This window comes from Neomonachus schauinslandi, chromosome 5, assembly GCF_002201575.2.
Source record: "Neomonachus schauinslandi chromosome 5, ASM220157v2, whole genome shotgun sequence".
In the NCBI taxonomy this organism is placed as follows: domain Eukaryota; kingdom Metazoa; phylum Chordata; class Mammalia; order Carnivora; family Phocidae; genus Neomonachus; species Neomonachus schauinslandi.
Genome location: NC_058407.1, coordinates 112,436,817 through 112,462,477, shown reverse-complemented (window position 1 = coordinate 112,462,477; position 25,661 = coordinate 112,436,817). Strand labels below are relative to the sequence as shown.

At 38.9% G+C, this 25,661-nt stretch overlaps 1 protein-coding gene across 2 annotated transcripts in view; it reads right to left on the bottom strand.

Annotated features, from left to right (window-relative positions):
• Positions 1-4,071: 4,071 nt before the first annotated feature.
• Positions 4,072-25,661, bottom strand: part of ODAD2 (outer dynein arm docking complex subunit 2) — a 177,785-nt gene continuing 156,195 nt past the window's right edge. For both annotated transcript variants that reach the window (XM_021686526.1, XM_021686525.1), the window contains one exon: positions 4,072-4,185. In XM_021686526.1, the coding sequence (XP_021542201.1) occupies positions 4,072-4,185 (114 nt within the window). The remainder of the gene's footprint in view (positions 4,186-25,661) is intronic.

Sequence of the window (25,661 nt, the reverse complement as noted above, 5' to 3'; positions counted from 1 at the left end):
CAATATTGTTTGTCTTAGGTATCTATAATGGAGTAAACGAATGAATCAAAATCATTCTTTTCAAGACAATGTTTTATGAAGCAATCTATCAATGACCTTTTGAGTTATTTCATTTGTCTGCTTCCTATATGCTTCGGAAATAGAATTCATCTGCTTAATTTACAAAAACCAAATAAAATGTTCAGAATTTACTATGGCCACCCCAGTGTGTTTCAATTATATGGTATTGTTAATTAGCTGTAGTTGAAAGTTATTGCAAATGTGCATTTTGCAGATGAAAAATATTTGATAGTGGTTTAGATGTTGAAGCTACAATTCTTATTTCATCAAAAAAACAAAAAACAAACCCTGCTCAATTATTTTATCTATGGTTTGTGTAGCCCATTTGTTAACTGAGGATCTCTCTTTTAAAGTTAGTATTAGGAAGAATGTCTGCCCTTGAAGTTTCCAAATAATAAAAAAGTGAAATTCATTGGGAGTGTTTTTATTGAAAAAAAAAGTAATTCATGTTCTTTGTGAACAGACTAGAGAACATAGATGAGCAAAGAGAAAACAAAAACCATTCTTATTGTACCATTCAGATATAATCATTTGTTTAATCACAGCTTAGTGTATTTGTGTCTTCTTTCATTGTGACTAGCTACATGCATATAATTTTCTAAAAATGTGCCCCCACTGTGTATATAACTGCTTCAGAACCTGCTATCCAATTTAACAATATTTTACGAAAGGCTTTCTATGTCATTAGCTAGTATTCTACAACATGTTTTCATTGTGTGGTTGGACCATAATTGAATTAACCAAATTTTTTCCTAACATTTGTAACATTATAAACAATGATGTGGTAAATACTCTTGTAGAATAACTGGGCACCATCTAAAAGGCACACAAAATTATAAAGCTTTTGGTGTGCATTGCCAAATTGCTCTTGCAGAATGACTGTGCCCATTTAGATAGACCTTAGTATGATATGAGAGTATCTGTTTTGCCAATTCTTCTGTATTTTAAATAAGATCACAAGTAGGAAGTATATAATACAGTGCCTGCATATATTAGCTTTATGTACAATTTGGTTCTCTTTCTCCTCCAGTCTGATTAAGGGACAGAATTCTACCTTCTACATTTGGGTACATGAGAAAGTGTTCTTTGGGTGGGCATTTAGTGCATTTGAGGCAGTGAGATTCTTAAATAAGTGGATTTCCTTATTGTTTTCACTGAATTATAGGAATAAACATAGCCTATTCCATTCCCAAGTTTTCCATGGAATGAAATTAAACATCTTGAATTATTTGGACTGTGAAATTATCTTTTAAAGCTAATCCCATTAGGTCAAAGAAAAAAAGAAAAGATTTACTCAGTGATCTCGGTTGTCTATTTATCAACAACTGAGATTCTCATTTTCCTAAATGGAAATAAATTTTCTGAGTGTTTTGGATCATAGTCTCTTAATTCCAGGCAAATGCCTTAGAGAGGCGTAGTGATTATACCAAAATCTATCAAAATAACAGGATTTGCAATGCCATCCCCTAAGAAAACCAACCTTCTGTTAACGGTCAGAATCTAGCAAGGTCTTAAAAAGAAACAAGTTATTTTTAGTGCAAGTCATCCTGATAGTAGCAAAAGGACATTCACTATGAACAGCAGAATGATCATGGCAAGGATTTCTAAAAGGAAGCCCTGCAAACTGAAGACAGTGGAAGATCAAAGAATATCTACTTAAAACACCTTCCACCTTAAACTCCTTTCAGACTGAAATAACCGGCTATCACCAAGAGTATATTGGAGTCCCAGGATGTCCTAGGGAAGGACAAATCCTAAAAAAGAACTGTTGCTGAAAACTTATAAGGAATTAAGGTTGCCAGCTTTAAATAGCAGAAAATAAATTATAACACACAAAATCTTACCAAAAACTAATGAAAAAAAAAAAAAAAGATGAGTGCCATCGTAGCATGTAGTAACAAAGAGATGGTGTGGCTGTCCTCATGCTTGTTCTTGGATAGCTCTGGGTGCTTTCACTGTCTTCCCTGCCCCCTCCAAGATTCAATTAGCCAACATATAGTACATCATTAGTTTCAGATGTAGTGTTCAGTAATTCATCAGTTGCATATAACACCCAGTGCTCATCACATCACGTGCCCTTCTTAATACTTCCACTGTCTTTGACCTTTTTCTAGTAAGAGCAGAGTTTTCTGTGATGTCATTTCACACACACACACACACACACACACACACACACACACAGCCAAAAATTGACCCTTAACTTCAGGTTCTCCTTTGCAGTACCTAAAAATACTACCTTTCTGGAGTTTAAGAATTTAAAAAAATTCTTAGGAACATACAAGATGATTTTCATGTTAATTTCCTTGATCTGTTTCCAAGTGCTTAGTTTCTTCTCAAATGACACTTTTGCTTTTTCTTTTATGCATTTATTAACCATAAAAAATGAAAACCCCAGCTTCTTTCTATGAAGCCTATTGTAAAGAACAGTCCTTCACTTCCAGTTACTCTTCCAGTTCTTTCTGTGCTGTTTTCTACCAGCTACTTCCTGTGGCTCCTAGGACCCCCTAATTCCAAGAATATCTTGAAATCTTAAGACAGTGGTAAAAGCTTCCTTTAATAAAAATACAAAAATAATGTTTGTTCATTTTCTATAGCTGTCACAATCCATGATTTCTAAGATGTATTTTTAATGTTCATGAACCATGGCAAAACAGTAATTTTAACATTAGAAATATGTTGAAAGTTAAAGGACTTACACTATCATTTAAATTCACTTCTTAGCATTAATACCATTGCCTTGTTCTTATTATCTTCTTTTATAACCTCCTCTCAAAAGCAGGGAAGATGAATTGGTGTTTTACAAAACCTTAAAATCCTCAGAAATGTCTTATCTTTTTATCAGAGAATCTATCACTAGTATAATTTTCATCCTGTACAGGCTTTTCATTTCATACAAATTATTTACATTTAATTCAATTAAGTTTATGATCTCCAAATTATGACAAACATAGACAATACTTAGTATTTTTTAATAAAATCGCCTAGCCTGCTCTTCAAAGAATTACCCGAGATTGTCAGTTTATAGAGCTGATGCATACAAAGCTATTTTCCTGACTAGTACTGGATGCTTGGGGCAGTTAGTTCCCAAACATTTTAGCACACCGAGGTTACATATGTGATTCTTTTAAGTGGCCTCTAATGTTTCCATAACCTGATAAAATGCTATTAATCTTTTGTGGCCACTTTAAAAAAAGTACTTTGTGTGCTAAAAGCGAGTTCAGAAATTCAAAGCAATTTTATGTGAAGTAATATTATCCTTACAGCAGCATAAATTAATTCTTCAATAAAAATTTTGGTCAGTCCTGTGAGGGAAATAAAACATACAATTGTTTATGCTTTGTAAGTCTAAAAGTAAAAATCCCACTTATTGCTTATGTTTTTGTGATTTGCATTATCTGGTACAGTGACAGTCACAGATTATCTTCTCTGATGTTTGATAGTATTTAGGAGAAATCTGGAATGACCTCAGGATGATCTCTCTAGGTCCCACTGCTTGACTCTAAATTCTATTTAGTAACAGTTCGTGAAATCAGCACGTCTCCTTAGAGCTCTCCCGTGGGTTGCAAGTGATCAAACAGACAAAACCATGATGACAGGGCAGTGAGATAGGTTTAACAGAAGGAAAATTCTAAAGACATGCAGGAATGACTGTTGAACTGCACACCGGGAAGGCCATATCTTTTATTAAAATCATCACAAATACAAAAGTATCACTGAAATAGATATATGTACTGTATACATATGTTCTCAAATTCCTGGAAAATTATCACAAATTTATTGGCTTTACATTTCATTACATGGCATATCCCTAAAATATTAAATAGGACACAAATGTCTATGCAATTTGTGAATAGCACCCTTTGCATTTTTAATTCCTGTGTTTTCATCCAGACATTTATCTGTTTGTGAAGCATTTGCTAATAAATGCTTCCTGATCTAGGCTTCCTGGCCATGGGACTGCCAGGTTCTCTGTCATGCAAAATTTGGTAGCTGGTAACGTCTATTCACATTTCAAGTGTATCTTGCCTTTTCTATAGCAAGAGCCAGTCTGCGTATGTTGGATATACAACCAGCGGCAGCTTCCTGGAGTTCCTCGTCTGGGGACCCAACCATATCCAGCAGAAGCTGTCACATGTAAAAGAGGAGGATGAAAAGGGAAACAAATATAAATTAATTAATTAAATTAACCTCAAGGCATAAAGTTAAGCTTTGAAAACAATTCTCAATATTAAATGTTTTTTAAAAGTCACCAAAAAAAAAAAGGTACGAGAAATTCCATTTAGGCAAATGCAAATATAAATGGTACTTAACCAGACGCAGGGATTTCTCATGAAATGCTTACCTTTTTATTTTCTGGAGCCGAGCTAGACCTGTTTCTGCCTCCTTTCTTTGGTCATTTAACTGCTATGGATTCAGTGTTGCAATTTCTCTTGCATTCTTTCTGGCTTTTCTGCCTCCAGGCCAACGCAACTGCATACCATGCCTAGACTATTAGTGTGCCCCCTTAGACTTAATTTCTCTGTATTCCAACCTACCTGATCATGTCACAACCTAATTATGTCAGTTCCCTAACTGCATTGACTCCCAGTGCTAAATAACTATAGCCCAGTCTGTTAACTCGTCTTTTGAAGGATTTTTGTGCTCTGACCTCAGTTTGCCTTTCTAGCCATTCATCTTTCTTTTGCTGTATCTTGTACTCCAAGGTCACACACTGCCCCACTTCTTTTGCCCTCATTGATGCCATCACTCTTCCTAAAAGGCTCTCTCATCCTCTTCTCTGACTTTCTAAATTTTATCCATCTTTCATGACCCAGTTAACTTTTCCTCAAAGCCTCCACTGATTTCCATCAAATAAGATGCTATTTCTCCCTCATCAGAACTCAGCAGTTTACTCAAATGCCTATTACTATCCTTATATCTCCCCTTTTATTTATTTTATTTTTTTTAAGTTTTATTTTTTTATTTACTTAAGTAATCTCTACACCCAACGTGGGGCTCAAACTCATGACCCTGAGATCAAGAGTTGCATGCTCTTCCAACTGAGACAGCCAGGCACCCCTATATCTTCCCTTTTAAATAGTTATTTGGATTAATGTTTTCTGTCCTTCTTTAGATTGTAAACTCTGAAACTTATAATACTGTATCATGCCTAATACATAGTAGATACCAAATAAGTGTCAAAGAAATGAATTAGAACTTTAAAAATCTATCAGTTATGATTCCAATGAGTAGTTCTGACAAAGGATTTGAAAATTTAATTTGAGTCGTATATTTTCTACACAGTAGCAATTGGGTACAAATGTTGATAGTGACAGAAAAGAAGGATGACTTGACAAGCAAAGAGATGTTGTAAAGAGAAATGTTGTGAAACATCTTAAATATGGTGGGCTTAGGGGTTGGGCTTTTATTCTCTAGGTAATAAAAAGGAGTTATTTAAGCACTTTAATCAGGAGAGTGGCATGGTCATGTTTGTATTTTAGATAACTTTCACGGCACTGTGAAGAATATGGACTATAGAGAAAAGAAACTGAAGGATCCTTGCAGTCCTTCAGGCCAGAGGTGATGAGGACTGAATACAGCAGGACCCAGGGATAGTGCGGCCAGAATGAGTTGAAGGGACATTTGGGGGGTTAAACTGTTCAACAAATGGCCCAAGTTTAGCTGGTTATCCAAATAGAAGAAAATAAAGATGGTAATCTCCCATCATAACATAAACATCACGTCCAGGTGGATTAATGATTGAAATAAGAAAGGAAAAACATAAAACATTTGGAATGTTGTAGATGAGAAAACCCTGATCAAACTGAGGTACTGAAGGATGTCTGCCTTCTCAGGTCCTCGACCTCCTCATTGTCCATGGTCTTCACCACCCTTCAGCCCTCCGCTTCCAGGGTCACAGCCTGGTCCTTATTTTTCATCACTCTCAACAGTGCCACCTCCAAACTCTCTGACCACTGTTTCTTCTCCTGTGATTTGGCCATTGAACAGCTCCTACTTGTTTGTCCTCTTTGTGATCTCTAGTCCATTAGCCTGTATATTTTTTTCTCTAACTATCTCCTGTCTTCTCTTCCTCCAGAACCGGTTTGGATTCCACAGTCCATCTTTTCATTGGCATTCTCTTATTAGTGTCTTAAACCTCCTCATGACATCCATCTGGCAAAACTGTAACTGTGCATAAATGCAGCTCTGTCTTCACCATGCCCCCCACCAATAACGGAACCCTCTTGGAGGCAGTAAGTATAACAGGCAAATGAATACAATATAAATCCAACCTCTACTGGATTTTCATCGCTGCTCAGCAATCTAAATATGTCTCTAAGTATGTCACTTTCTCACCCTTGTCAGGCCTATTTCAAGTCTTCTTCATTTTTCTCCAGTCTCCAACTCTTCCTTACAGCTCCCATTCTCAACAGATAACCTGGAAGGGCTCCTTCATAAACTTGATAGAAGTCATCAGATAGGAACTACTCCAACCAAATCTGCAACTTTACCTCCATCTTAGCATACCTTTTCCTTCTTCCTTCCAGTCATAATGGATGTCTCTTTCCTTCTACCTAAGGTCTACCATGCCACTTGTATTCTCTATCCAGTCTCCTTCTCTAGGACATTTTACTACCATGTACCCCCTCCTTCTTACTTTATCTTCAACCTCTCCCTTCTACTGATTCCTTCCCATCATCATTTAAACCATGTCTCCACATCTTAACCTCCCCACCCCTCTGCCCCCACCACCACTCTGATTCCTTTTCTTCTCTTCATAGCCAAATTTCTTTATTTTTCTTAAATTGTTATTGAGAGAGAAAGAGAGGGGGGAGGCGCAGAGGGAGAGAGAGAGAGAAAATCTTAAACAGGCTCCATGCTCAGTGTGGAGTCCTATGTGGGGCTCGATCTCACCACCCTGAGATAGTGACCTGAGCAGAAATCAAGAGTAGATGCTTAACTGATTGAGCCACCCAGGCACCCCCAGGCAGACTTCTTTAAAGAGTTGTCTGGACTCACTGTCTCCAGTCTTAAATTCTGTTCAACTCACTCCAGGTTGGCTTCTGCATTCATCTCTCCACTGAAACAGCCCTCTTGAGGTCATCAAAACCTTTCATCTTGCAAAGAACAATAGACACTTTTGACTCATCTTCTTTGACTCCTTAACAGTGTTTGATATAACTGATCACCTTCTCCTCTTTGAAATGACCTATGCCATTGGCTTCTTATATCACACTGTCCTTGTACCCATTTGTCCTCATCTTCTCCCTCTTCAGTGATGGCTCTTTCTCCTCCTCCCATCCATAACGTGTTAGAGTTCCTTAGAACAAATTCCTCTTCTGTCTTCATTTTGTTTTCTCTCCCTAAAGGGTTTCTTTCACTATCTGCCTTCAAATATCATTTATATGGAGCCATCTTCTCAATTTATGTCTCTACCTCAGAACCTTCTTCTGGAGAGCACACTTCATATCCAGTGCTTCTTAGACATCTCCACGAGGCAGTGTCAGAACTGTCTTGAACTTAATATGTTACAGGTGAAATTTCTATTTTTTTTTTCTACCTAAAGGTTTCTATCTAAACCTGTAATACCCCTCCCCCTCAATATTCTCCTGGATCAGTGAAGATATCACCACTTGGTTGCTCAAGTCAGAAATCTCCTCACGTCACACTCACTCCCACCTCATCTCCCCTGCACTCCATCCAACAATGATCATATCTTTGCGATTCAACTGCCTACACTTACTCCAGAGTCATTTGCTTCTCTCTATTGCCATTGTCACCACCCCTGTAAAGCCTACAACAGTTTCCCACTGTCCTTACACCCTCTCTTGCCTGGCCCCCAACCAATCATTCATACTGCATCCAGAGTAATGTCCTAAATTGTGAAGTTCACCAACAAGGGGCAAAATTGTAGAGAAGCAAAGCGAATAAGACATGATCAGTCTTCTGAGATTCAAGGAAGGAAATACTCTTCTGAGTAAGGGAAAGAGGGCTGTTTGGGGGAGCCCCTGCCTTGGGAGTTTTGTATTGTTAAAGTAATTAAACAAGGAGGCCATTAGACAAGGTGGCTCTAAAGCTTTGATGGCCTATGTAAGCAAACCAAAATCTAACCCAGAGTCAACACACTTGAATCTAAGAAAATGAAACCTGAGGCCAATCAATTACAAATAGTCAACTAGGCTCTCCCCAATAAGGCAACTGCTTACACTATAGCCAATCAAATACTTTCCTTGCTTTGCTTCTGTATCTTCTTTATTAAAAACCTTCCCCTAGCTGCTGGTGGTGGAGTGCTTCTAACCACTTTCAGTTTGGCACTGCCTGGTTTGAATCATGCCTCAGTTCATCTTTTAACAGCATTGCTGAGTATTTTGCTCGATAACTGAGGTGTTAGATGGAGGAAATAGGTTGTAGGACTGCAGTTCATTTGAATAGCCATGTAGTATAAGCTGGGCTGGAAGGGAAGTGCAAACAGAAGGCTACCGATAATCTGGGAGACCGTCTGGAAGAATTAGAAAGGGAGATCTCTGTGAAGTGAGAAAACAGTGTTAGTGGAATTGACGCTCAGGAAGAAGTTGAAAAATAGGACGTTAAAGTTTGAGAATGGATTCTCTGGAGTTTAAGATTCTACAGATAAAGTTGTCTTGATTATCGACAAGGTCCTGGATGTGACCATGGGAACGTAGGTCAATATAAGATTGTTAGGCAATTTTATGCACACACACCCCTCTATGAACACATTTATTTAACTTATATTCTCATTCTCTCTCTGCAGAAAGAACAAATAGTGGAAAAATAATGAGAAGGAAGAACAGAGTAGCCAGCACTCCTTGGTTACCGTAACACATGGCTTAGATGTCTCGGTATTGTAACTCACACTTAAATCCCTTTTCTAGCTTGCAACTTTTAACTCTTGATCTACAATTCAATGTTTTTATTAATTTATTTGCTTATACCTCATCTTACTGTCATATGAAAGCTGCTAAAGCAGATATGAAGCTTAGACTATTTCTTCTAAATATATACTTAAAAAAAAAAGATTTTATTTGTCAGATAGAAAGAGAGTGCACAAGCAGGGAGAGGGGCAGAGGGAGAAGGAGGCTCCCTGCTGCACAAAGAGCCTGATGTGGGTCTCAGTCCTGGGACCCTGGGATCATGACCTGAGCGGAAAGGCAGACGCTTAACTGACTGAGCCACCCAGGCTCCCCTTCTAAATACATACTTAACACAGACTTTCACCCACCACTCTTTTTTCACATGCACACATTTTAGTTGTCCACCTCCATCCCTATAACCTTCTGTCACTCTTGAGTATTGAGTATGAGCTATAAATGTGGAGATTTTGCTCCTTTGTATCATTACAAAATCAATAAACAAGAGCAGTCCCAGTCTTGACGCCAAGGGAGCCTGATATTGATACTTCTCTATTCTCAGCTGGACCTATTTTTTCTTTCAATTCTGCTTTCCAAGCTTTAAATTGGTTCTTTAATCAAAACAAAACATTCTAATAATTTTTTGGTAAATTACATAATCCCTTAACGTTTTTTTAAAAAATTATTAATAATTTCCCTTTACATAATGTCTTTTCTCCTTCCTTCCCCCAAGAAGATGATGATTCAAAAGAATTCATGAATTCCCTCACCGATTCCATTGTTTTATAAATAGAGCATTAAAGTCTTCCAACAGCCTAGATCATTTGAATAGACAATATTTATTACTATATTAATTTTTTATTATAGCCATATCATTATAATGAATGTCAGTTACCTGTCAGCTTTTCTGGGCCCTGGATGAGGGAGGGCCTGATGCTCCACGAAAAGCTTGATTTCCACAAGCAAATGGGATGTATAGATAATCTACTGCCTGAGTTCTCTATGTTGTTCAGGAAGTTGGAGAAACATAGATTGCTAGCTCCAACAAGCCCAGCTAATGCCTATCTCACAAGGCCAGCCTGCCTTGCTTTTATACTGCTCCTTGGTCTCTCCTCCAGTAGATTCTGTTGTTGATATTTTTTAAATCCAGGAAGAGGTGAAATAGAAATCTAGCTGTGAACCCAGACTATCCGAGCAGGGAACTAGATGCTTGCCTTATGCAGGTCAGCTGCTTTCTAGGAAAGGCAAACAGTAGTCAAGGGGCTGGGTTTTGAGGTCATAGCTCCTTGGATTTGTATCCTGACTCTTCCACTTACTGGTTGGGTTACTGAACTGCTAAACCTGATCTTCTCATAAGTTTAAGAGGATCACCTGACTCTGAGGCTTCTTGTGAAGATAAGTGAGAGAATAGAGACCTTGAAAAAATGTTTGAACACCTGTATTCACAGCTTCTTCCTGTCTTTACATCCTTTGATCCTCCCCTGCTCTCCTCTTCCCATTTTGTCTGACTGTTCCCTGAGCCTTCTACGGATCCAAGCATGGACTGTGTGAGAGGAAAAACTGGAGAAGCACAGGCAGGGAGAATTCACACCAGAAAGGGAGAGGATTCCTTGTGGGAGAGAAAGAAACAACATGTGGGGAAGGAAAGGAGGAAGGTGGAGAGAGGGAAGAGTTTCCACCCTGTTTTGAATAGAGTTTGGAAAAGTTGGAATGCGGGGGGTTATTTTAGGAGCAACTTTAGGGTGAGACAGATGTACTGAGTATAAAAAAAGATAAGAGGATTTTAAAGAAGTTTAACAGTGCACGATTGTGCTGTTTTCAAGAAAGAGTGCAACGAGGATTAAAGTTACTTTCAATTGCTATTTGGTCGCCAGGCTTTTGGGTCTGACTGCATTTCCATGTCAGGACTGGACCATGAGGCAGCTTGGCTTCATACAGGTTATGCATTTGAATCACATAAACCCATGCTCAGTACAAAGTAAGAACTTCGTAAGTGGTATTCATTATCATGGTGATTATTTCGCCAGGTCTGAAGTCTGGTTCTGGCGTCTAGTCCCTGGAGCCCAGCCCTGGTTAGTTTGGGAGAAATGAGGAAGCAGGAATTTTGGCCCTAAGGTTGGGCTAGCCCTGTCAGCACTTGCTGCAGTCCTCACCTCATCTCTGGTTGACCCCTATGGGCACCAGTGGCCCAGGCTTTACTTGGCATCAGCTGTTGCTACCACACCCCGCATGGCTCCCTTGGAAAGCGGCCCTTTGGCCATCTGATACCTGCCCAAACTGAACCTGCATTTTGCCCATTATCCCTCAGATCTTGTTTTTGCTCTGTGGTTCCCACCTCCTCTGGCTTTCCAAGTCAGTTGCATTTATTCCCAAACCCTTGATGCCGGTTATATAATTTCTTATTACATAAACTAATGGACTGTGAGTGTGAAATATACTAGTCATAACGTTTGGCAGGCTGTTGGCATCTCGGTGTTTCACACAATGCCTGCAGCGTGTTGACTATGCCAGGAGTCAGAAGATAAAGGGTGCAGACGAGAGGATCTGCTGTGCATTCACATGCTTTATGTTAGAATGTAATGTTAAATCAATGCAGGACCCTTTTTATGACTCTACTCTAAATGACTTTTTCTAGGACCTGAGTAACTTCTAGCCCTGAATGCATTAAGAGGACTACTACTCTTTGGGGGATTAATTTAGCCTCAGTTCCTTGCATTAACCATGAGGTTTCATTCTGTATCACATATGGTAGTTAGTAAATGTTTAATCTAAAAGCTCAACTAGTGGAACCCAGCAGTCCAGTATCTTAAAGGCATAAAGTAGAGGTGAGGGTGAAATTTTTAAAAAATAAGCAAAAGGAGAAAAGGATGGCTTAGAACAGTGCCTGTGGTAGGCAGTAAGAGTTGCTTCCTTAAATGTAGGAGTGACTCCCTGGCATCGGGCCGGCAGGTTATCTAACATTCGTACAATGTGAAATGATTTTATGAGCTACCAAGCTTACTATGTGCCAGGCACTGTGATTTATTCTTCACTAGTTAATTAATGCTGCTCACCCATTTTCCTTAGCCAGGAACATTCTCAATCAAGGGTATAGTGTTGGAAGTGTAGAATTTTCTGTGTGCTCAGGGTAGGAATGGCTTGATATTTGAGAAGCACTCCTGAGACTCTACTTCGGTGATGCTGCTCTCTGAATTTACTGGCTTTCCTGCATTTTATTTACTGCTGTCAATGAATGTCACTCATTGTGTTGTTAATACACCCAGAGGCTGTGTTGGTAATGCTGCTTTACAAATTGAAAAAGGATGTGCTACTTGCCCAAACCACTATCTGAACAACATGTGTCTTGGTTTTGAATTGGACTCAGGATTATATGCTTTTGTTTCTCTAAAGAGCTTAGTAAGCAAACTAGGGCACTCAGAGGAATGCTTTAAAATGAAGAGAAACATTCATATAACGGAAACTTAGGGCAAAACTCTGCATCTGATGGGCAGCTAACAGAAAGTAAAGAGCAGCGGGGTGCCTGAGTGGCTCAGTCGTTAAGCGTCTGACTTCAGCTCAGGTCATGATCCTGGGGTCCTGGGATCGAGTTCTGCATCGGGCTTTCTGCTCAGCGGGGAGCCTGCTTCTCCCTCTCCCTCTGCCCCTCCCCCTGCTTTGCTCTCTCTCTGTCAAAAAAAAAAAAAAAATAAAAAAAAAAAAAAAAAGAAAGTAAAGAGCAGCATGTATTTTCCAATCACTAACGCAGAGGGTGGTTTGTAATACTTTGCAATAATTACAGAAAGGGGTACTTTTCTTAGGAAAGTGAGATGCAAATTGGGTACAAGTGATTATGGAATCAGTACACTCTTCTGGGTGTATAGTTTTTGATCTGTAGACGTTTTCCAACTATAAAAGCATTTCTGATATTATAAGGGGGAAAAACACCTCAGGTTTACCTTTTTGAAGTGTTTGTTCCTTTCCAAAACTTTCCTCTTTTTAATCTTTCCCTCTCCCAAACATACCCAGGGAACTTAAATTTATTGGGAGTTTCATATGTACATTGAAGGAAAACTAGCCCCCTTGCTTTCAAAGTTAATTGCATAGAGCACTTTAAAACATCATTCAAACACATTACTTTTTACAACGCTGGCATGAATGAGGACAAGGGGAGGGGCACAAAGCGTGGTTTGTGGATCGGGCTAACATAAATACTTCCTCCAGTGTCAAAGGCTTTGATCTCAAGGCGCATGCCCCCGCTACGCAGCTGTGACCTATGATTCACATCCCCTGGAAGGTGAGGCAAAGGTAGCATGGGAATCGGTGTCTGCATTCAATTTTTACTTTTATATCTAACAGTTCATGATTTTATATAATATTTCAGTTATATGAAAAATATGTACCAGTTTGAGTGATAACAGATTTTCTTGTGGTTTGACTCAACATTGTTTGGGTGAACACAGACTGGAAGTATGAGTTTTAATTAGAGCCGGATGAGCTCTGAAATACCTGCATGCACTCCAAGCTTAGCAGGTTTTCCAGAAAGATCTTGAGTTCCCAGAGCTCATTTGAACTGTGATCCCTTTCGCTGTTTTCCAATTCACAAGGCATCGCGGTGTGGTTACAACACTAGTGTGTAGCCTGGTAACAAGCAATGCATTCGCGCCGTGTCTGCCCCGCACACTGGCTTCCTGGGCCTCCAGGTTGGCTGAGGCTCCACGGTGGTTTCTCTCACATCCCGACTTTGAGCCCTGGTAATTCATTTCATATGACAGCTCACCAGAGCCGTGGGCCTCAAAACATATTTTACATTTGCTGTTTGGGGCAAAACCCTTGATTCTGTTTGGTCAGTGAAGTGGATCAAGGGGCTTGCCTTTTAGTGGTATCTGTCTGCCTCCCGGTGACAGGAGTATGTGCTCTGTTTACGTGATCTGGGGTTCATGTCCGCAAAGCTTGAAAGTGGGGTCTACTTGTTTGATCTGGTGCTTCTTCTGTGCAGATGTACATTTACACTTGAGTAGGTTTGCCCTCTGGTTTTTCTTCCACGTTGTTTTTCCATGAGTCTTCCAGTAGAGAGCTTTTGTGCCCAGACACCCACCCACCCACCCACACACACAAACACACACGCAGATTGGAGTGCTGGATCTAGAGTACCTGAAGGTAGAAAGGGGATATATAATAAAGAGAGCCCTAACAACCTTCTAAAGCATGCTAGAAATTCTAGAAATGGACAATGCCTTGATGACTGGCAGCATCAGGAGATTGTGGGACTCTGCGCTCTTTGTCGGAGGAAAAGGAAGAGGTAAGTCTTCAAGTGCCCTGCATGGAAGTTCATGATATCCTTTGGAATGGCTTCAAGTTGCTCTTCAATTTTTTTCCCTATCAAATATAAAGAATATCTGTGCATATGGGAGTTTCCTGGCTAAGAATGCTAAAGAAATGATAGGCTAGGAATGGATAAAAAGATTTACGAGGATAGGGTTGTTTAGGATTGCATTTTGCTTTTGGGTAGATCAAAGTGACAAAGATAATTCTCTGGAAGTAAAAAAAAAAAGTATATTCTCATAGATTATGTAGTGTAGTGGCAGGGAGTTCATGCTTTGAGTTCACAGTCTGGGTCTGAATCCTGGCTTCTCCTAACCACGTATGACTTGTGGTAACTCTCTCCAAATATGGTATTTGTCTTTCTCTGACTGACTTATTTCACTTAGCATAATACCCTCCAGCTCCATCCATGTCATTGCAAATGGCAAGATTTCATTCTTTTTGATGCCCTAGTAATATTCCATTGTATATATACACCACATCTTTATCCATTCATCAGTCGATGGACATTCGGGCTCTTCCAGTTTGGCTATTGTTGAAAATGCTGCTGTGAACATCGGGGTGCATGCACCCCTTCAAATCTGTATTTTTGTGTCCTTTGGGTAAATACCTAGTAGTGCAATTGCTGGGTCGTAGGGTAGTTCTATTTTTAACTTTTTGAGGAACCTCCATACTCTTTTCCAGAGTGGCTGCACCAGCTTGCATTCCCACCAACAGTGTAGGAGGGTTCCCCTTTCTCTGCATCCTCACCAACATCTGTTGTTTCCTGACTTGTTAATTTTAGCCATTCTGATAAGTGTGAGGTGGTATCTCTTCATGGTTTTGATTTGTATTTCCCTGATGATGAGTGATATTGAGCATCTTTTCATGCATCTGTTGTCCATCTGGATGTCTTCTTTGGAAAAATGTCTATTCATGTCTTTTGCCCATTTCTTAACCAGACTATTTGTTTTTTGGGTGTTGAGTTTGATAAGTTCTTTATAGATTTTGGATACTAACCCTTTATCAGATATGTCATTTGCAAATATCTTCTCCCATTCCATAGGCTGCCTTTTAATTTTGTTGATTGTTTCCTTCACTGTGCAGAAGCTTTTTATCTTTTTTTTAAAATTTTATTTATTTATTTGAGAGAGAATGAGAGAGAGCACATGAGAGGGGGGAGGGTCAGAGGGAGAAGCAGACTCCCTGCCGAGCGGGGACCCCGATGCGGGACTCGATCCAGGGACTCCAGGATCATGACCTGAGCCGAAGGCAGTCGCTTAACCAACTGAGCCACCCAGGCGCCCCAGAAGCTTTTTATCTTGATGAAGTCCCAGTAGTTCATTTTTGCTTTTGTTTCCCTTGTCTCTGGCAACATGTCTAGTAAGAAGTTGCTCTGGCCAAGGTCAAAGAGGTTGCTGCCTATGTTCTCCTCTAGGATTTTGATGGTTTTCTGTCTCACATTCATGTCTTCCTTCCATTTTGAATTTATTTTTGTGTATGGTGTAAGAAAGTGGTCCTCATTCATTCTTCGGCATGTGGCTGTCCAATTTTCCCGACACCATTTGTTGAAGAGACTGTCTTTTTTCCATTGGATATTCTTTCCTGCTTTGTCGAAGATCAGTTGACCATAGAGTTGTGGGTCCATTTCTGGGTTTTCTATTCTGTTTTATTGATCTATGTGTCTGTTTTTGTGCCAGTACCATACTGTCTTGATGACTACAGCTTTGTAAAATAGCTTGAAGTCTGGAATTGTGATGCATTCCAGCTTTGCTTTTCTTTCTCAGGATTGCTTTGGCTATTCAGGGTCTTTTGTAGGTCCCTACAAATTTTAGGATTGTTTGTTCTAGCTCTGTGAAAAATGCTGGTGGTATTTTGAAAGAGATTGCATTAAATGTGTAGATTGCTTTGGGTAGTATAGACATTTTAACAGTGTTTGTTTTTCCAATCCATGAGCATGAAATGTTTTTCCATTTCTTTGTGCCCTCTTCAATTTCTTTCATAAGTGTTCTATAGTTTTCAGAGTACAGATCTTTTACCTCTTTGGTTAGGTTCATTCCTAGGTATCTTATGGTTTTTGGTATAATTGCCAATGGGATCAATTCCTTGATTTCTTTTTCTGCTGCTTCATTATTGGTGTATAGAAATGCAACAGATTTCTGTATGTTGATTTTTATATCCTGCAACTTTGCTGAATTCATGTATTAGTTCTAGCAATTTTTTGGTGGAGTCTTCCAGGGTTTCTACATAGAGTATCATGTTATCTGCAAATAGTGAAAGTTTGACTTACTTCTTTCTTGCCACTTGGATGCCTTTGATTTTTTTTTTAATTGTTTGATTGCTGAGGCTAAGACTGCTGGTACTATGTTAAATAGTAATGATGAGAGTGGACATCCCTGTCTTGTTCCTCACCATAGAGGAAAAGCTCTCAGTTTTTCCCCATTGAGGATAATATTGGCTGTAGGTCTTTCCTATATGGCTTTTATGATGTTGAGGTATGTTCCATCCATACCTATTTTATTGAGGGTTTTTATGAAGATTGGATGCTGTATTTTGTTAAATGCTTTTTTTTGCATTGATTGAGAGGATCCTATGGTTCTTATCCTTTCTTTTATTAATGTGGTGTATCACATTGATTGATTTGTAAATATTGAACCACCCCTGCAGCCCAGGAATAAATCCCACTTGATCATGGTGAATAATTCTTTTAATGCATCATTGGATTTGATTTGCTAGTATCTTGTTGAGAATTTCTGCATCCATGTTCATCAGGGATATTGGCTTGTAATTCTCCTCTGTAGTGGGGTCTTCACCTGGATTTGGAATCAAGGTAATGCTGACCTCATAAAATGAGTTTGGAAGTTTTACTTCCATTTCTATTTTTGGGAACAATTTGAGAACAGGTATTAAGTCTTCTTTAAATGTCTGGTAGAATTTGCCTATGAAGCCATCTGGTCCTGGACTTTTGTTGGTTGGGAGATTTTTGATTACTGATTCAATTTCTTTGCTGGTTATGGATCTGTTCAAATTTTCTATTTCTTTCTGTTTCAGTTTTGGTAGTTTGTATGTTTCTAGGAATTTATCCATGTCTTCCAGTTTGCCCAGTTTATTGACATATAATTTTTCATAATATTCTCTTATAATTGTATCTCGGTGGTATTGGTTGTGATCTCTCCTCTTTCATTCATGATTTTATTTATTTGGGTCCTTTATCTTTTCTTTTTGAAAGGAAACCTTTTGGTTTGGTTTGGCTGATTTGTTTGTTTGTTTGTTTCTGGCTAAGGGTTTATCAATTTTATTAATTCTTTCAAAGAATCAGCTCTTAGTTCCGTTGATCTGTTCTACTGTTTTTTTTTTTGTTTGTTTCTATATTGTTTATTTCTGCTCTAATCTTTATTGTTTCCCTTCTTCTGCAGGCTTTAGGCTTTGTTTACTGTTCCTTTTCTAGTTCCTTAAGGTGTAAGGTTAGGATGTATTTAAGACTTTTCTTGCTTCTTGAGGTGGGCCTGTATTATAATATACTTCCCTCTTAGGACTACCTTTGCTGTATCCTAAAGGTTTTGGATGTCATGTTTTCATTTTCATTTGCTTCCATGTACTGTTTTATTTCTTCTTTAATTTCCTGGTTAACTCATTCATTCTTTATAGGATGTTCTTTAAGCTACATATATTTATGGTCTTTCCAAATTTTTTCTTGTGGTTGACTTCAAGTTTCATAGCGTTGTGGTCTGAAAATATGCATGGTATGATCTCAATATTTTGTACTTGTTGAGGGCTGACTTGTGACCCAGTATGTGATCTATTCTGGAGAATGTTCCATGTGTATTCAAAAATAATGTGTATTCAGCTTCTTTAGGATGAAGTGTTCTGAATATATCTATTAAGTCCATCTGGTCCAGCGTGTCATTCAAAGCCATTGTTTCCTTGTTGATTTTGTGCATAGATGATCGGTCCATTGCTGTTAGTGGAGTGTTAAAGTACCCTACTATTATTGTATTATTATCAGTGAGTTTCATTGTTATTAACTGACATATATTTGGGTGCTCCCAAGTTGGGAGCATAATATTTTAAGATTTATTTATTTTCAAGAGACAGAGAGAGAAAGAGAGCAAGAGAGAGCGAGTGGAGGGAGGGGCAGAGGGAGAGAATCCGCAAGCAGACTCCCTGCTGAACGTGGAGTCTGATGCAGGGCTTGATCCCATGAGCCAGGAAATCACGACCTGAGCCAAAACCAAGAGTTGGAGGCTTAACCGACTGCGCCACCCAGGTGCCCATATAATTGTTAGATCTTCTTGATGGATAGATGCCTCTGAGAGATTTATCTTCCAACTTTTCTATTCAATTCGTGCTCCCTGAATGTTCTTTTTTTTTTTTTATAGAGCCCTGTTCTGGTTTCATGGATGCAATATTTTTATATCTCTCTGAGGATGTTCACTTTTTTTTCCTTCTCTGCTATACTCTGTTTCTTCCAAGGGCTGATTTGTTTGTTTGTTTCTATTTGTTTTAGTTTCTGTCTTCTATGTTCAAGACATCCTTCATATGTGACTTACTTGTTGGATGAATGGAAAGTTTGAACACATAGATAGGGTGTATTGACTTTGTGTTTTACTGCAGGGTAATCTGGTGGTCTCAGGGCCACTCAGAGTTGTGCTCTTCATGAAGACACCAGATTAAAGGGGCTTTAAATGCAGATCTCACTTGCTCACCAATTCATGAACACTGTTCAGGGGCTACATCTTCCTGGAAGAAGGGATGGCCTTTCCTTCCCACAAAAGTGTTATCTCCTTTTTTTTTTCTAAAGATTTTATTTATTTATTCATAAGCAACAGAGAGAGAGAGGCAGAGGGAGAAGCAGGCTTCCTGCTGAGCAGGGAGCCCGATGCGGGACTCGATCCCAGGACCCTGGGATCATCACCTGAGCCGAAGGCAGACGCTTAACCATTTGAGCCACCCAGGCACCCAAGTGTTATCTCCATTTTAAGTCTGACACCAGCAAAGCTACATCTGCCCAGAGGGAACGTCTTTTTCTAATTCACACACAGCAGTTTCCCACAGGCCATCAAAGACCCTGGGAAGCTTGGCTGGAGTTCTCCCCAGGTCAATATCTTGAAATCTTTTGTGATGAGCTGGTCAAATTCTCCAAGGAAGAGCTTTTCCAAACTCCAGCCCACAGAGTAAGGACTGGTTTGTAGGAATTTGGGACTGAGTAGGGCAGATAGTCCATTTAGCTTTCAGTGTTTATATGGTCACTTAATCTCCATCTTCAGTAGAATATCCTTACCTCACAGTGGCTGTTGTCCTGCACTCCGGAGATCCTATTTTATCTTCTCTGGGCAGCTGCTGAGTTGGGAAAGGGCAGTGACTCATTATGTGGAGTTAAGGAAGAGGCTCTTTTACTCAGTCTTCCTTATTATAGCCTCCATCCTGAACCCTACCAACCAATTCCAGAGGCACTTAGGGCTACTAGTTCCTAATATTTTGAGGCTTCCATGTTGCAAACTGGGTTTGTTCTCAGTTTCTCCCACTATTGACTTTGCATTCTGATTCTTGAAGTCTGCTAGGCAGCTGTCACTCTTCCACTGAATTTCAGTTTATAAAATTTTGTTATTTTCTCCTCTCCAATTCTGTCTTTGTTGGTCTTTTTTTCCCTTTTTTAAGTCCCTTGAATGTAATGTTTGATTTCAGAAGGAAATAAAATTAGATTCAGGAGTTTAATCAATCTATAGGTTTTCTCTAGACACCAGGAAAAAATGCCCTGGATATCAACTCTGGATAAAATGCCTGTATTTAACGTGGGTTATCTCCCATTGAGAAGAGACTGAAAGTCTATGTGGTTGTCTATATTCTATTGTTAGATCAGTTTTGTGAAAGAATATTTAGAGATAAATTTTTTGGAGGGAGGTTGTACATATATACACACATACATATATGAGTCTCCAGCTCAGACCATTCAACCACCTCATTCACATCGGCACTTGAATATAAAATACACTAAGTTTCATATTAACAAAGCTCAACTCCAGATCCTTCCTTCCAAAACCTGTTTCCCCATGGCCTCCCCACCTCAGTTCATGTCAACTCATCTCTCCAGTTGGCTGGGCCAAAAACCTTGGAGTATCCCTGACTTCTCTCTTTCTCTCACTGCCTTTATCCAAGCCATGAACAGATCCTGTTGGCTTAACCTTCAAAATGTACTCAGAATCTGACCTCTTCACATTACCTCCACTGCTGTGATCTGAGCCACTATCATCTCCTGCTTGGATTTAAGGACGAGGCCAAGTTTTGATATGCAAGAAGACCTGGAGCTGATTTTGAAAGGTATAGCTTAGAGAAAACTAAATCACTCAGATAGGCAATTTGGGAGAATCTTTCCTTCCTTTTAAGATCCCCTGGGAGAATGAAAGCCTAGTTTAGAAATGGCCATGGGACTTTTTACGAGCTGCCAAATGTAATACTTGTCTTGGAAGTTGTTGGCATTGCTACAATGTGTATTCCCTTCTATCACTACAAATCTTTGATTTTTTCCTTTATTATTATTATTTTTTGCTTTGCATACAATGACCTTATAAGAATGTTCTTGTTTGTTGTTTTCATCAAGGTAGAAGTTAGTGGTGAGGACAAGATAAAAGGGTGAAGTTCCAAGTCTAAGCAAGCTCTGTATAGTATAGGAACAAAATGCTTAAAAGAGGGAAACAATCCTTAACATGAGTCAAATTATCAGATGCTGGGTGATATATAGAATTCCCTCTAAATTAGACGCTGTCTAGGGCGTGGAAACAGAGGGAAGTTTGAGCTAATATTTCCTACATGATCATGGGAATGGCAGCCTTAGCTAACATCCGAGCTACTGAATATGGTTTTGTTTTGTTTTTCTTTGTTTGTAACATGAATAAAACTGTGACTAAAGATGACATCTCATCTCAAAATAAAAAAATAAACAGTGTGACCCAAACAATAATGTCACCCGTAGCCTCAGAACTTGACCTCCTCTGTTCCATTGATCTTTATCCCTACGCCACATCAACTAGTCACCTATTCTTGTGGTCATACCTGGGCCTTCCTAATACCAGCAACTGTTTCATCTCTGCCTCTAATTGTCCTCTTGAAGCTCCAGGTTCTGGAAGTGACAGACTGGGATTGAGAACACAGGAGACACTTGTATCTTCACAGTCTCCCTACTATTGCCTACCTTCTGTGATCTACCATGTCAGCTGCTTTTCTGACACTTGGTTTAGCTCTCTTTTCTCTACTATTCTCCTATCATACCAATATTACAAATTGAAATCCCAGATCTCAACCAGGCTTCTGGATAATGCACACACGTTCATGATCTCTCATCTCAACTGGCTCTCCATTCTGGCAGTCCATGTAGGTATCTTTCTCATAAGCTTTCTTTCTCTGCAACAGCTATTTAAAACTTTCTCTACTCTCCTCAAATTACCTAACCCACCACTTCAGTTCCTTGCTCTCAGCCTGTGCCTTTGCCTCCTACTTGTTGGGGAAAATAGAAATCACAAAAAGGGAAATTGCCCAACTCCCTGCCATCTCGCGCACAGATTCCCACTGCAAGTGTGCCCATCCTTTCCCCCCTTGCCATCTGTCATATACAAGGTGTATCTCTCCTCCAGGCTAAACTCATCTCCAGGCCCTCAAGCTCTGTGTTCCCCTACCTCTCCACTCCTCTGGAAGCTTACTCCGCCATCATTCCCACTCTGATACCTTCACTGTCTCCCCTCTCTTCCTGCTCTTGCCAATTAGCACATAAGCACACTCATGTCCCTGCTGTCTCTGAACACAAAACAAACAAAAGAAAAAACCCACCCCAACTGCTTTTACTTCCCCTTTCAGCTATCATTCTTACTCCCTTTTCTTCTCCACCAAACTCTTCAGAGTGGCCTCTCTTGCTGTCTTCATTTCCTCACCTCTTTTCCGAGAGTAATTGCTTTGCTCTGAATCCAGTAGACACTTTTGTTCTTGTCTTTTTTCACTTTTCAGTCAGTCATGTCCTTGTGCTCAAAATAATCTCTCTTCTTGACTCCTTAAAATAGCACTTTCGTGATTTGTTTTGATTGTTTTCTCTTTAATACTCTAGTTGCTTTTTTTTTTTTTTTTTTTGATTTTCTTTTTTTTTCCCCCTCGTTTTTTTACTCAGGGTTTTTTATCCCCCCCCCTTTTTTTTTTCTCTGTATGCCCTCCAAGAGAAATGGTACCCTCTCTCATTATTTCATGGACCATGGCTCTCAAATCCGTGTTGTTAAGGCTTCATATACCTATCAAGCATATATATATATATGTATATATGTGTGTGATATCACATATAGATATATATCACATCTCTGTATCTTCCAAGATGTTCAAAGCCAATATGTCCCCAATGAGCTCTTGTTTTCTTCCACAAGTAGATTCCTTCTATCATCCTTGAATCTAGTCACCCAACTTAGACGTTGAGGCATCCTTTCTCTACCCTCTTCCTCATTCTTCACCTAGTGCTATTGTTTTTACCTCCCAAACATCTCTTGAATCCACCCATTTCTCTCTGTCCCCAGTGCTTATGACTACCTTGGTTGAAGCCACCATTATCTCTTTCTGAACTGCTGCCTAATTTACCTTCTATCTCTGTTCCATCCATTCTCAAACCAGAGTAACTTCTAAAGGCAAATGGGACCAACTGACTCCCCTGCTCACAACATGTCAATGGCTCCCCAGTGCCCTAGCCCTACAATTCTAGTCCCTCAAAAAGATTCACAGGGGTCTTCTTCAGCAGGCTCCAGTTAATATTTTTATCTTTGGTTCATCTTTAGCTTCTAGTTTGTTTTCAGAGAACATACATTACTTATGTTATTTTAAAAGTCATAACAGGTGGATTAGCCAGAAAGAAGTGAGACATGCAAAGGAGATGAAGAGCCAACGAAGAGATAGAAGGAGGACCAGGAGACTGTGGAATCATAGGAACTAAGGAAGGGTGGCACTTTATGAAGATGGTGGGGTCAATATTATAATGAGACTTGGGGAGCTTAAGTAATTTGAGGACTGAAAAGAGTGCCTTAGATTTGGACCCTTGGAAATCCTAGAGATTATCGATGGAACAATCTCTGAATTTTTGATGGTAAAAGCCAATGACAATTAGCTGAAGAGTCAGGGAGAGTGGAAGAAATGAGGATCTACAGAGAATGATACTCCTCTGATAGATTAGATTCCATAGTGGATGTGATCAATTGATGGGGCATTATGAAATGAGTAAGTAGGCAAGAAGACATTAAGATTGAATATACAGAAGTTAGAGGGAATAGCCAATGTCAGAATTTCCAGCTTTTGGAGATAAAATGAGATCATGAATACAGTGGGTGAGAATAGCCAGGAGAAGAAATACTCAAAGACCAGAGAGATGTATAGACTGAATGTAGCTACAGATAAGTTTGTTGGTGTAGGACAGGAAGGCAAGGTATTTTCTGCCAATAACCTCAAATTTCTTTCTAATCTTGAAAACAAGTTCATGTGAATAATATCCCTACTTAATACAGACATACATCTGTAATTGATAATTTCACATAGAAATATTTTAAAACAATAAAGGATATGCACTATTTATAAGAAGATATTTGCTTTAATTATCTAAAGAAATCTTTATTGGAAAGATTTTGTTTTGGTTTACAACTTTGCTCTAGGAAATGCTAAGAATTTATAAAATCTGATGTCAAACTGTAAAATTAAATCTTGCCAAGCTAGGAAAAATTTTTAAATTGTTTAAAATAAAAAGAAGGCCAAGCATCATCTCAAAATGGATATATTAAAATGGGTAATAATTTCCACAATATTCTCAACATGAGAATCAGTCTGAATTATTAATGTTATATTGTTTGCATTTATATTTATCTCCCCAAACTGGCATATTATTAGAAGGAATTCAAAACCAAAGACATGTTAATATCTAAAATACCTTCTCGATATAGAATTCATCCCCCATGGGAGCAAAAATGGAAAGCTATCCAGAAGAGATGAAGCCAAAGAATTGAAAAGGAAAAAGAAAAACCCTTTATAGTGAAACTACTTTCCCAATTTTATTTTGATTTCTTTTCAGCTTCAGGAGCCGCTTAATATGGAAAAAATAAAGCACGAGGCTGGAGAGAAGAGCCACAATTTTTCTTCTTCGGTGTCAAAGAAATAGCTTTCTCTGCTCCTACTAAATTGGAACTAAGCTCATAAGGATGAAAATAAATGACTAATTTCTTGGGAAATAACCTTAAATGAAAGACTCTTTTGGCCCAATGGTTGCTTTTCTTAAACTCCAGTTGACTTAACCTCCGTCTCAAGGCCCCTTCTGCTCTCCCTTTCATTCCACCCTCCTGGTATCAAGTGTGCCTTAAAAGTCTGTCTCATCACTTGCTACGCCTTTGGGAAATGTTTTCCTTTTTGGATACAACTTGTGGGAAGGAATAAGTCAAATGGGATTGTGCTTACTTAATTTCTCTTTTACAACCTTATTTCTAATGTTTAAGATTTTTTTTTAAATGGAAACTAAAAAAATATGACCATAAAATTTTGCAAGTGATGTTTCCACCAACTGACAAAAAGCCCTGATAATTCTTTAAAAGTTTTTAATATATACCTAAATATTAATTTTAGTATTCTCTTTTTAGCTAAAATTATATAAAATGATACTTCTTTGTGTCATTTATGTAAGAACTACCAATTTTAGTGAGAGAACCTGAGTTCATTTTATAACAGAATGATCCTTCTTCCTCTCTGGCAAAGACTATGTTCATTTCAGAGCCCATCTTGCCTGATTTTTTGCCAGGTTAGCTATTTAGAACTTCAGGGCTGGCCCTAAGCATAGTATCTAGGCCAGTGATTAAAAAATTTTTTTTTCACTTTAATAGTTATTATTTTTCTTAAAGCTGTCAGCTTCCAAGGGCCACTGAAGAGAGATTTAATTTTTAAACCAGTGTTTCCCAAATTTAGGATTTTATGAAACAATAATTTTTTTACATTAAATACTCTCAGATCAATAAAAAAAAAAAATTTTTTTTCAGCAGCAGAAATCTTTTCCTCCCCTGCCCTGAAACAAAACTTTAACTATCCCGTGAAATTCATATATACATAAATATATGTATGTAAGATAAGATGGAACATCTGAAGAGAGAGTAAGGCATGGGTTCCTAGAACTCTGCCTGTTCCTTCTTGTTCTTCATATAGACTCTCAAGGTACCTTCTTTGATTTTATGATACACACAAAAACCCCTCATCTTCACAATAGGAAGAGGGCCAATCTTTGGTCTCCATGCCTATTTCCTAGAATTTCTCTCTCACTACAAAATGCCTCCCCTGGCTACTCGCTCTTCACCTGGTGATGTAAGCCTGCTCATGGTTCGTTCATTCCACACAGATCTGCCCAATCCACACTCACTCTTCCAAAAACTGCCCCAAACCACCACCTGCACCGCAGTCCTAAAAATTCAGTCCCTGCATTCTGAT